General features: G+C 44.8%; 1 protein-coding gene across 27 annotated transcripts in view; it reads right to left on the bottom strand.

The window, feature by feature from the left end:
- The window catches only part of LOC110977858 (dedicator of cytokinesis protein 9-like), a 90,041-nt gene that overhangs the window by 45,014 nt on the left and 32,070 nt on the right, over nt 1-12,957 (bottom strand). For all 27 annotated transcript variants that reach the window (XM_087145389.1, XM_087145390.1, XM_087145391.1 and 24 more), the window contains exons 4-13: nt 11,854-11,936; nt 11,065-11,227; nt 7,987-8,118; nt 7,237-7,426; nt 6,515-6,684; nt 5,442-5,600; nt 4,627-4,857; nt 4,038-4,160; nt 3,728-3,810; nt 504-706 (exon numbers count right to left, since the gene is read on the bottom strand). In XM_087145389.1, the coding sequence (XP_087001515.1) occupies nt 504-706; nt 3,728-3,810; nt 4,038-4,160; nt 4,627-4,857; nt 5,442-5,600; nt 6,515-6,684; nt 7,237-7,426; nt 7,987-8,118; nt 11,065-11,227; nt 11,854-11,936 (1,537 nt within the window). The remainder of the gene's footprint in view (nt 1-503; nt 707-3,727; nt 3,811-4,037; nt 4,161-4,626; nt 4,858-5,441; nt 5,601-6,514; nt 6,685-7,236; nt 7,427-7,986; nt 8,119-11,064; nt 11,228-11,853; nt 11,937-12,957) is intronic.

Genomic DNA, 12,957 nt, shown 5'->3' with positions numbered 1-12,957 from the left:
ATGTACAACTGAAATAGACTTTCCTTGGAAACATGCATCCAATCCTCTAGTAGTTATAGATACCCATATACCAGAAAAACCGAGCACAGAAAAGTTAAGTACTCGGTTTCATTTTTAAGGTTAACTACCGACAACTTCCAGAGGGCATCGAATGGACTTGATTAAAACCACAGTATTGTCCCACTCATAACTGCACTCGTACTTGAGTTCTCTTTGTGCTCATACTCGTGCTCAGACTCATGGAAAATGTACTTGACTGCAACACTGTCATCTTCACATTCACAAGCAAGAGTTCCATATCCAGCCACAAAGCATTTGCCAATCGAACAAATGATTTCATCTCGCACAGTGTTTTTACAGGAGTCCATTCAGCTCAGGGTAATTTCATGAAACTCAAAAAAAGAAAAATTGTAAGAGGCCGAACACAAAACTTCCCCCATCGCAAAATGCAGATGCCTACTCCCTCTGCCCCCCGCCCAGCTATATTTTCCAAGCAAACCCACTGGACAGCATCCTGGTCAGTGGCTCGACGGTGGCCTTGAGGTAGCCGGGGATCTCTGTCAGCTTGGAGAGCTTCTCCGGGTTCTTGTGGACGTCTTGCAACTGCTTGAGCAGGTCCTCGTTGCTCAGCTTGCTGCTCTCCTGCCGGTAGATGGGGAAGAACTCGCCGGTCAGGTCCAGCTCACTGTAGTCGTTGAAGACACGCCTGGTGAAAGACAATCACGAACATTGGATTATCAGAAACTTTTCCCTGAAAGTGTTCCGTCAAAGTGATTCAACAAGGGGACAACAAAACCTATTCTGTTTGGGCGTTTTGCTTTTCATTAAATTTCTTTATGAGGGGGCGAGCAAAACAGGAGCAAAAGTAGAGAACTTAGAAATGTTCACCGTTTCAACTGCGGTAAGTCATTTACACTTCTTCAATGTGTGGCACACAAGGTACACATGTATTTTTGAGTGGCAACCATTTGTCAACCACTGGTACCCAGAATCTATTTTGTGTATGAGGTACCAGGGAGAAATTGACCAGTGATCAAAAACAGTCATAGCTTAATCTTGTCCAGAGGGTTGAAGAGACATGAAATCATCACTACTTGGCCACCAAACCATTGTCACTTCATTCACAAGAAAGTGTAATTCTCGAGACATTTGGTGACTTTACCACTCACATATTCTTCAAAATCCTCCCCAAGGTTTTGGAGAATTTAGCAGGATGGATGACGATGGACCCCATCCACCGTTACTTTATACAGATGGCTTGAGGCCAATTAAACATTGCAGTTACAGTGAAAAGAACGGGCCAGTTTTTTTCTTCGAAGGAAAAAATTTCCTTTCTGAGCATTAAGGAGGGTTACTTGTCAAAATGCCTCAGGGGTTGAGATCAATAATATAAACATTCAAAACTTATCAGTTATTAAATTTCTACCAACCAACAGAGTGGATAGAAACAGGACGAGACAAGGGCACAGTGCGATTGCACAGCCCCCTCCCCCAAGCCCCTCTCTCATGACACCCCTAAGACATGCTGAAGACGAGATGATCAAACGAATAAAATGGAGAAACAAGACGAGCCAGGTGGACAAGTCCAAGAGAGATGCCTTTAACCAACCTGCTCAGTGGGAACATTCTTGTTTCAAGGTACATGAAGAGTTCGTGTATTAAGGTTAAACTTCCAATTACCACAGTTGGCAGACATACATTAATCTTTTCCCCTATTTTGTAGGGACCGAAAATGCTATGGGGGACAAACTGTTGTCCCGAAACAGGGTTCCGAATTTTACTAACACAAGAAAGTGTCCCCTTAATGTGGTGAAAGAACTGCCCTGCCTGTTAGGTAAACGTCAAGTTTGCTTTGCCCACATGGCGGCACAAACTCTTCGTAAGCCGGCCGGAACGATGAAGCACGCAAAGGAACTCGAAGGGGAAATTGTTAATTAGGCATCAAAGGAGCCCGAGGGTGCATACATTCGACACTGCTGCTGTGGATGACAAATCACAGAGAGGTCCTCCCCCCAAACTCTGCCTGTGTATTTATGAGCCCTCTGGGAATGCGCTGAGCGGTGGATGGCCAACATTTTCTGCTAGTGGAAACCTGACTCAATCGGATAATTGATTGGACGGAACAGGTGCCACAGACGTATGATTCAGTGCCCCGACCAGGGACTGGATTCTTTTTTTTGGTGATCGGGGAGATAACCGGCCGGGAAATATCTGTCAATAGGTGGTTGACACTACCGGGGGTATAGAAAAAAAAAAGTTGAAGGAAAATGCCGCCGCATGGAGCTGGCAAATTGAAACGATCCGCTTTAAGCCAAAGTGTAGGCGCTGCAAAAAGCCGCAAAGAGCTGATTGCTGATTTGTGCAGAGCAACCAGAGGATTAAAAAAAAAACCATAACTGCCTGGTCGGTCTTTCCTTGGGGCAGAGCAACAGGGGAAAGCCTTATTTATGCTTCTTGAGAGTGTTAACCAGTGTAACAAAGAAAAACCTAACAATCACCGAGGAGGTGTCATCGAAGCGAGACCATTCCATGGGGGGGACCTGTGATTAGCTTGAGCACTATTGACTCTTCAGTTTAGTCAGTCTAGAGGGTCAAAACGACCTGTTCTTAAACAATTAAACTGGAACATACTGAATGACACAATAGCTTATCTGCTCATCTCCACAAGTAAACAAAGCGGAAGGTGTATTTAACTATCACGGGAAAATTTTTCTGGTCAAATTAGCAGCGATGTAAGAGAGCTGTAAACGTCCTGGCCTGAGCTTTCAGGTATGTGGGTTAACTTCAGAGATGTTTTCGCCTATTTCAAGGGGAATCAGGTTGGCGAAGTGGTTCTTTCCTCGCCTTCCACCTCTGCGGTCTGGGTTCGATTCCGGCTCCGTCCACATGTGGATAGGGTTTTCAGTCCGTACTTGATTCCGTGGGTTTTACCCAGAATATTCCTCTGGGGTTTTCCTCCCACCTCTAAAACTGTAACTGCTTCTTGTTTCAATATGCCTAAGTCTTCAAACATACAAAGTTGGCGAATCTCTTGGAAGAAGAACAAGTGAAATGAAAATAACGGGTATTTGAGTGCTGTGTTGAGGATAATTTCATAGGGTGATAGATGGTACATTCTATTTGATGAAGTGAAGCTGTGTGGAATGGAATATTCCATCTCGCCGTAAATGAACTCATTCCTAAAAACTGATCACTCACGGCAAACGGGCACACATTGGAAATCTATCCACATGTCCAGAGGTTAAAACGCCTAAAAGCTGGCAAACTTCAGACGTCTGTAAGTGGTCCTGCTACAGGAACTCAACTCAGTGACAGCAAAACTGATGCAAACAGTTGAAGACAGATTTTGCACATCATGGTCATGACCAATTGTAACTATTCGCAGTAGTGATGTATCACGTGTGTCCACTTCAATTTGAAGCAAATCACAACTGTCCCTTCTCTCAAGGCCACAGGAAGCAAGCGATGATTCAACAATAAGGTTGCTGGGGGGGGGTGCCATCGTCACCACAAATGCTCCAAGCACTTTCAGGTTGAGGCTATGTATCTGACAGGATAATTGCTCCTGACAGCCGATGGATTTCAGCGGCTAAGTTGGCGGCGTCAAATTCATCTTTTATAATCTCTTCATCTACAATTCGTTAAAATGAAACTCTGGTTTGCTGGAGGAAGGCCCCACCCAATGAATTTGAGAATATTTTGGGTTGTAGCCCCATTGTCAACGTACCTCGCTGTCCAGGCAAACGGCATCCTGTACTGGCCCATCCTGCTGCAGAACATCTTCGCCTGCTTCATCACTTTCTGACACGACTGTGGAGGAATTAACAAAAAAAAGGAGATGCGCCATCGTCTGCTATCAATCCCCCAGTATAATTGTGACAACACTCGTTTCCTTCGCATTCTTCCCAACATGAAACTAGATGCGAGTCTAGTTGAGATGTACTTCTATTTAAACAGCGTGCACAAACTGCAAACTCATGAAACCGAGACTGATGCTGTCGTCGAGACATCAGAGTCGCTGTGGCAACTGTTCCTACCTTCAGGACATCACCAGTCTTAACGTACGGCTCCGTGCACTGCGTAATGCCTCCTTGCAGTACCTTCTCTATTCTGATGACAAGGTAGATTTCCGGGTGCGGTTCCTTGACAGAGAAGATCGCCTACAACACGAACGCATGAAATACCATTTCTTCATGAAAAATGAACAGCCATGGTGCACGGCGACAGCAAGGAGCTGGATATTTGCTACATGACAGACCTCTACCATAGGTCAGCTTTCCTGCTTTTCTACAGCTCATAGCAATGTAACCGATCGGTGGCTGGAAGGAAAAATAGTCTGTTCCCTTTTATCAATATGTAAAGTTGCATTACTAATGCCAAGGGTCTACAGGGAACAAGGCAAGTATAGTACAGTAGCAGTCACGTACTGCAAAAATAGCAAGATAACGGCAAATGAATGTCTCTACCCTCCCTTATTATCTGATACATTTGCCAACTCATTCCCTTAGCAGTTTTCCTAAGTGACTGCTGCATCCTCAGAAGCACTCCAAAAGGAGGGTGGCGCCAAATAGGGTCGACTGGCAAAACAAAATTATTACTCTCAGCATCCAAGGATTTCCAGCCTACCTTTTGTGGGTACTTCAGCCAGTTCTCGTCCAGCCCGTCGATGTTGGGCAAGGTGCTCATTTGCCTCCGCTCCGCGCCTGTTTCAGTGGCCGAGGACCCATTGGGCAGATCCCGGTACTTGTCCAGCAGGGCCCGGATGACCTGGCTGTTCAGATCAATGTGGAAGTCCTCGGAGATCTTCCGGTTGTTCCGGACGTCAAAGAGGGACATGGAGGTGAAGAAAGGCTCAACCTACAGACAGAAAATGCCGCACAATCAACCTCTGACATGTGTCCATCTAATTGATATGTGTTTTATATTCTTTGTCTTCTCCGCATTAGACCAGAGTTGGGATCCTATCCAGGCTGACAAGTACAATATATCCTTCAGCCTTGACCTCTTTCTCGATCTCTAAACATCTCACTTTGGGGTCATCCTCCCGGACCCCAAAATGGATATTTTTTTCATCATTTTCTCGGCTAATTTTTACTTCGGCCTTGTGAACCATACCCGCTTGAGGAATCTTGGTCATCTCTAATCCTCCTTCATCCTTCGATATCCATTAGGTTTTGGAGGGTTTTGAAGGATTGAAGATGGTACTGCGCAAGCACAAGCCTTCATGTTTCTTGAAAGTGACTGTACAATAAATGCACCATTGACTTGCCACACGGTGGACGATTGGAGAGAATTTCAGCAAATCCTCTTAGTGAGGACTACAAAGGAGTAGGGAAGAATAGAACATTCACATGCCACCAACAAAGTGACCTGGAAAAGTAAGTGTCAAATCATATACTCTCAAAGTAAGTTTGTGGGAGTCGGCAACATTCAGGACTCACGTTTTCTGCTCTGTCTGATCCGCTTTCGATGGGTTCTCCGTCTTTGCCCAGGGCAGCTGATAATTTGAAGACGAGCCGCTGGAAATCCACCGCAAAGCGCTTGCCAAAGTCCTCCTCGTACGGTTTGCAGTCTGGCTCTGTCATGACCTTTTCTCCGCCCTGTGATGCCCCCCCAACAAACAATCACAGAACCAAATCGAACTCAAGTTTACTCTGTTATTTTAAAAGTAGGGTACTCCTGGACATTTACATTCATAAGCAATTCCAAAAGATTGGGAAAACTTTAAGGAGGTAGCAGCTTACTTTTAAGCTTTCTACTCAGGGCAAAGCTCAAGCGACAGCTGTTTGCCGACCACTGGTCAATTTTTCCTGGTTGCCTGTGCTGAAAATACATCTCGACCAGTGGTTGAAAAACGGTCGTGGCGTGAACTTGCCTTCAGCAACTTTTCAAGTGAATCAGCTTAGCTAGATTGTCTGATAGACAAGTTGGGCCAGGATTACAAACCTAGAGGTGTACAGTCTATGGATTTGTTCTGGACTCAGGGATCTTACAAATTGTCTCCAGACAGAAACATGACCTCAGACCATTTATCTAGAAACAGGGAAGGTCTTCATATCTTTCAAAACCATGCTAGTTGCCATGTATTTTGTCAATCATGCCTTCCCTATAGTCCAATTTGCCAAGCTTGTGTAAATATATCAATACACAGAGAGCAATACCTATCTTGTGCCAGTGTGGGTGCAAAAGGCACTGATGCACTGACCATTCTCAGATTCCCTGAGGATGCGTCCAATTGTTGCAGACGCATAACACCAGGGATAACACCAGCACCTACAGAGACTCTGCATGGTAGCCATCTTAAAGGGCAGCTCTTTTGTTCCACAGGGAAACTCCCACTGTGCACACCCCGCAAAACAAAAGCACCAACCCCCAAGATGTCAGCCATGCAAACCATCTACAGAGGCCACGGGCTAGCCAGCTGCAGCCGCGTTCCCCTGGACACGCGAGTTACTCCAAGCCTCAACCACCGAGAGAAACTGAGGTCGACTCCAGGCCTAAGGTGGGACCTCACCTGCATCCTTGGGTAGAGCAGGAAAACGTTGTTGCGGTTCTCCTTGCGTTTCTGGGAGTTGGACTTCTCCGTCTCCTTGCCGTAGCCCTGCAGCTCCGGGTGTTTGTTCTTCTCCTTCTTCTTGGAGTTGGCTTTGTCCAGGGATGAGTCCCCACTGTCGGCATACTCCTCTGTGACAAAGAAATTGAAGAGATTTGGACAATCTGGAATGAGCAATCACGCATCACTAAATGACAGTATTAGGCGTAACAGGTGAGGCACACTACATCAAATGTATTTTAATGGCCACAGCTTTTACCGCACTTCAACACAAAAATAATACTGAAAAATAAGAAATATATAATGAGAACACGTGATTTGGACCAATACAAATATAAAGTTATTTGGGATGTATTCCTGTCATTTTGTCCGTAAGGTAATTTTGATCTAGCAGTCTTCTTCAAATGTAGTTCAACTAGTGACCACAAGTCAACCACTGGATGATTTTGCCCGGTGTCCTTTGCAGGGTATACATCCTGGGTACCAGGCAAAAATCAACCAATGGTTGACAAAATGGCTGGCTGAGTTGCCCCACACAGGTCAACAACTAGTTGATTCTGCCTGGTCAACTGTAACCTATGCGTGACATATCCAGGCTACCAGGCAAAATCAGCCAGTGGCTGTCAAACGGTCACCGATCCAAGTTGGCCTGCACAATGCCAGACGACAGCACGCACACACACCTTGGTCCAGCAGGTCCTCCATGGAGGACACGCTCTGCTTGTCCACGTTGGCGTCCTGCTTCTGCAGCTCCAGGACCTTCTTGAGGGCGCTGTACCACTCGTCCATCTGCTGCTGGTTCTCGGCGGCGATGCTCTGGACGGATCGGTCCTGCATAAGGAGCTCCATGCCGAATTTGCGCTGCTTGGTCGTCTGAAAAATGTTTTTAAAAAGAATGTAAACGTCTGTAGAATGAAGCCAACAAAAATCTGGGTCTTCATGAGTGATGACAATGTCTGGAATTCTTTTGAAAATTGTTGTAACAAAATAAGGTTCAACAGAGCAATTACTGAGAATCCTAATTTCTTGAAGCCAATTTCCTGTTTCAACGCTACGTTGATTACAGTGCCCCCGCGCCATGAAGTGAACAAAGCCTAGAGGGGAACAAACTGTCTACAACAACAACAACTGCGAGCAGCTATTTGCCAAACGTTACACAACGTTCTCCTCGTGAAGTTGTTCCCCTCTATTAATCAAATCTTCTGAGCATGCACACATGGAGCATGGAACAGGCTTATTCTTGTGTTTTCAAAGTCTTTTCCACTCCTTTTACAACAGTCTTGGTTACAAAAAAGTAATCTGTCTGGACCCTGTAACTTCCTTACAATGAGGGTTCACAACAGATGTTGGCCATTTTGAAGATAAGTGCGCACAAAAGTCCAAACTAGGTAAGCCTCGGACTGCACTGCAGTTATCTAACTACCTGTACCTACCTTAATAACATCAACAAGAGAATCCAGGGGCAAGTTACCCTTGGCAGCATGGCTCTTCTCATCTTTGTGATACTCAATAAGGAAAGACTTGTCTGCGAGCTGACGCAGGTAGAAATACCTCCTCTTGTAGGCCTGCAAGGAAGGGAATAAGGCATTCCACGATTAAAGAGGTCGAGGTGAGCTGAAGCTCCATCCATTTACAATGGTATTTCCACCCCTGCTACATGTGCGGGTCCGAACTCTCATACGTTAAGCACAATCTTGAACCTTGTGCATATTTATTACACTCCCTCCTAGGTTAATTTATCCTATGAATGGATATTATTCAAGCGCATAGGATCGAGTACAAGAAATCTGCCTAAGATTCCGGATTGTACTAAACATATACACCACCTCTTTACAACGTCTTTACAACTTTACAACACGCCAAAGTCACAAAATGGCGACAACATCTGATTGGGCTTTAAAGTGCCCAAAGGTGGCTTGAAATTCCCTCCGAAGCCAAACTGAAAGATAAAGTCACACCACAACTCTTACTGTGTGACAGAATATACAAGTTACCTGTCTAGGAAGCTACATGTATGCCTACTGTACAACACTGCAATACTCGTGACACAAGATTTAAATCAGTCCTTTCACCCCAGCTTGTTCAGTCACCATTAGGCATGCATGCAGGCATGGCCTCACCAAGCAAAGACAACCTGGTTTGAATACAACAGGCCACACCCTTGTCCAACCCCCAAAGAGCCAACAGATGCCGGTGGTTTGTTCTGTTGCAAATTTGAAATGCTCAGGTGTTAGAGCCATTCACCTAATCCTTCTGCTAGGATCAGGGCAACCCCCCCCTGCAAGCGTCCCACTGGACTCTTTTGTATAGCTTGCTCGCTGACAATAGTGATGCCCAGAGAACTATAATGTCTTTTTTCCCCCAGGCAAAATGCTTCACTGCCAATATAACTGGATTCACACATCAGTTCCAGCAACATTTGATGCACAATATGCGGCAAAGAGGGACCTTCCTTTTGTGTCTTCCTTTGTGATGTAGGAATCTAAGGAATTCCTCAGATTTTCAGGGGATACACTTGATGCCATGGGGTATAAAAGCTTCACGTTTTTTTAGGGAGGGGACTTTGACAATAGATTTGCCAGACATCACAAGCAACCCATTAAACACCTAAGGGCATAAATTCACCCTCAGTTGGAGCTTAAAGGGAGACTTTTTAATAATTGTTTTTATGTTGCCCACAAATATTTATTGTTGGTGTACGGGATTTAGTTGAAATTTGGGAAATTCAGGGAGAAAAGCTATGAGAATACTGCAGCCAATCATAAGGAAACTTTCTTGTTAAAAACAAATGGATCACATCACATAAGGCTTAAAAAAGTGTTTTCGAAAATCAAAACATCTCCCTTGTTTGCATTTCAGGAGATTCCGTAAAATGTACAATTTGAACAAAAATTGATACTGTATGCGCGTTCAAGAACTTCTCAGTTTGACAAAACATTTGAACTTGGCTCAAAACACTAACATCATTTCTTTTCATCATTTCTAGCTCACAATAAGGAAGTCAATATCAGACATCCTGATTGAATCTAGATAAGACCTGACAGTTTGAAGTAATCCGAACATGTCCGGCGGGTACTTCCCCCTTGACTCCACTGCGTCAGGTCATAGTCACCCCTGACATTTCTGAAATCAGGTAGCGCAACAGTAAGCTAGCAGGTGCTCTGGATGTGATGTGGTTTGAAAACTTTTCCGAGCTTTACACAGTGGGGGGGGAGGGAGGGATCCTGGTTTGTCTTCAATTTTGGCATTTGAGCATCAGTTTGCACCCATTCACTGAATTTGGACTTTTGTGGACTTTCGAAGAAGTCAAGATGTGTCGATCCACTTTTGAAATGCAACCAAATGCCACAAGCACAGACTCTTGAGTCCTTTGAACAATACTCAACAATTTTTCCGCCACAATCTCATTCTTTGGTTACACTTCAAGGCTAGTTTTAAGTTCAACGCTTGGTGCATGTACAAACAAATGGGGGATTCAACATGTACACATTTTACACGGGTACTTGTACATACGAAGCCTTTGAAGTTCTACATTAGGCGGGTTAAAAGCTGGTGTTCCTTCTGAATAGTCAGAGTTGTGCTTGCTGCTTACACAGGAAGCACGAAGCAAACTCAAGTCACATTTTGGGGGCTAAATAGACTCGGACGTCAATCATGATGAATAAACTACATGTAATTCCTCACTCATGATGCCAATTCAAATGATGGGTGGGTATATCACCTGAAACTGTTTCTCCGAAGTACAAAACTGGGAATTTTGTTCTTAACCCCTTCATACTGGGAGCCGTCCACAGCCGTGTGAGGATTAGTGCATACCACACATACAGTCTATTCACCATGCAGCTGCTGGTTCAATGGGGGCCTGCTGCTGGACAGAGCTTTGCATACTGGGCATACCATAGACCCGGCTCCTTTGTCCCATTTCGGGCTCCCCAGCTATGCGTACAAACATAAGGTACCCGATGTCGGGTTCCCCAATACAAAGTATTAAGCTGTAGCGGTTCATATCATTCAGCCTCGTTAAACATGATGGACTCAAGATGTTTCAAGGAAGTGCTCGTTAGGGTGATATTATCTTGACAGAGATGAGTTTGACAGAACGGAAAAGAAGGGGGAAAAGCAAGACACCACGGCAAATTGACAGCAGGAAGCCATAAAAAGAACATTGACGGGAACAGTTGGGGGGGAAGACTGTGGTTGCTCACCAGTAATATAACCTGTCTGGCAAATCACACCTTTGAAACAAATACCCTCAAAGCAACCCTTCGTACATGTAGCAGTGACTTCATTACAACGTAACACTGAATACCTGCTAATGATGTATACATATTCATGAACACTGCATAATGATAATGCATATTTCCTTATCACAAAGAAAATTACATGCCAAAACCACAGAAGGAAAACTGTTCATGTTTTTCCCAACAGGCCAAAACAGTATGCTGTTATCAGATACCATGTCATAAATATGCATGAAAAGACATGAATATTAATGAAGTCAGAGGTCTTACCCTTATCAGCCCCGCCTGCTGCCCAAAGGGCGTCTTGTAGAGGAAACCCTGCATGTGTATGTTGCCAGAGGGCGAGTTCATGGTGGCTTCTTGGTTCTCCTCAACATCATCCACTTCATAGACTTGCTCCCGTAGCATATGGGGAGGGAGTTCCTTCTGGTAGCTGGCAGATCAAGAGACACATCACACGCAACTCTTTAATTCCGATCTGTCTTAACTCTGACCATGCTGAACCCCACAATATCCAACAGTGGGCTCTCTCTGTGGAATTGCGTTGATGCCAGCGGCAAAACAAGGGGCTTTTTCTTCTAACAGTTGGATTCTGTCAGATTTGACAGGCTCCACACTTTTCTGTTTAAAATTCTGTTGGATTCAGCAGGGTGCCTAGAGAAACCCCGAAAGGGGATAGGGTTGATATCTATCAGGATTTGTTTCACTTAAATCTCTTTTAAGAGCCATCAATACTGCATCTTAAAATCCTTGTGAGAGTTATATGCCTCTCACGGAAGAACATTCTGGGACTTGTCCAAAATTTAACCTTCCATGAAGAAAACCAAAGGTGCATCCTTTCAACTAAACGGTGAGCAAAAACAGAAGCTGGGCTCTACCTTCCTCAGTCCAGATTCCAGAGAATCCAGATTTAGAGAATTAAGCTGGATCCAAGTTTAATACGTGGCTGGGTTAATATATGTATTTGAAGGAAACGGACTCAGCCACTAGCTGGCAATCTCCGTAGGCACGCATGCTTTTGCCTGCCACAGCCTTGTTCCAATTTGAAGGCGGCCTTACCCGGGGACATCTTGGAACTGTCCCCCATAGCTGTTGTACTTGTTATTGATGACCTTCCATTCGGTCATGTAGCTGTTGATGCTCTGCAAAGAGACAAGAGAGCAAAATTTGATGAGATGTGAGGAGTCAAAAGGGGAGGGGGTGGCACAAGGGCCATCTTTCCTTGTCCTCCACTCCCATGACCTGGGTTCAAATCCCAACCTGGTCAAGATCATGGATTGGGTTGTCTTCCACTCCCATGACCTGGGTTCAAATCCCAACCTGGTCAAGATCATGGATTGGGTTGCCTTCCACTCCCACGACCTGGGTTCAAATCCCAACCTGGTCAAGATCATGGATTGGGTTGCCTTCCACTTCTACGACCTGGGTTCAAATCCCAACCTGGTCAAGATCATGGATTGGGTTGTCTTCCACTCCCATGACCTGGGTTCAAATCCCAACCTGGTCAAGATCATGGATTGGGTTGTCTTCCACTCCCATGACCTGGGTTCAAATCCCAACCTGGTCAAGATCATGGATTGGGTTGTCTTCCACTCCCATGACCTGGGTTCAAATCCCAACCTGGCCAAGATCATGGATTGGGTTGTCTTCCACTCCCATGACCTGGGTTCAAATCCCAACCTGGTCAAGATCATGGATTGGGTTGCCTTCCACTCCCATGACCTGGGTTCAAATCCCAACCTGGTCAAGATCATGAATTGGGTTGTCAGTCAGACTGATTCTTCAGGGTTCCCCAGAAAATTTACCCGGAGTTCTCTCTCCACATCTAAGACTAAATATGGTTTACCTTCACCATCTCTCTCTAAACCTTTTCTGCAGGCTTTCACAGTGTACTGCAATGGATGCTTTGAAGACTCTGATTTCATTTATCAAAATAAATCATACGTATGATTATGATAATAATTGTAATTATTGTAATAAAAATTTGCCACTCTTGGCATTTACTTATTCGCTGTTCCCCAGAGGACGAACGAAGGTTTTCAACATTTATTCCTCATTGGAAAATCTGATTTTCTAGTCTTGATGTTGCTATCTCTGCATGGGGACTGATGTTGCTTTTATTACTTTCAATGTGGATTCAAAAACAAACCATGCAGGGCAGCT

The sequence above is a fragment of the Acanthaster planci genome, linkage group LG14 (genome assembly GCF_054643075.1).
Source record: "Acanthaster planci isolate LZ-2023a linkage group LG14, COTS_SCS, whole genome shotgun sequence".
In the NCBI taxonomy this organism is placed as follows: Eukaryota; Metazoa; Echinodermata; class Asteroidea; order Valvatida; family Acanthasteridae; genus Acanthaster; species Acanthaster planci.
The sequence above is the reverse complement of the archived record's forward strand: the minus strand, read 5'-3'. Positions and strand labels throughout refer to the sequence as shown.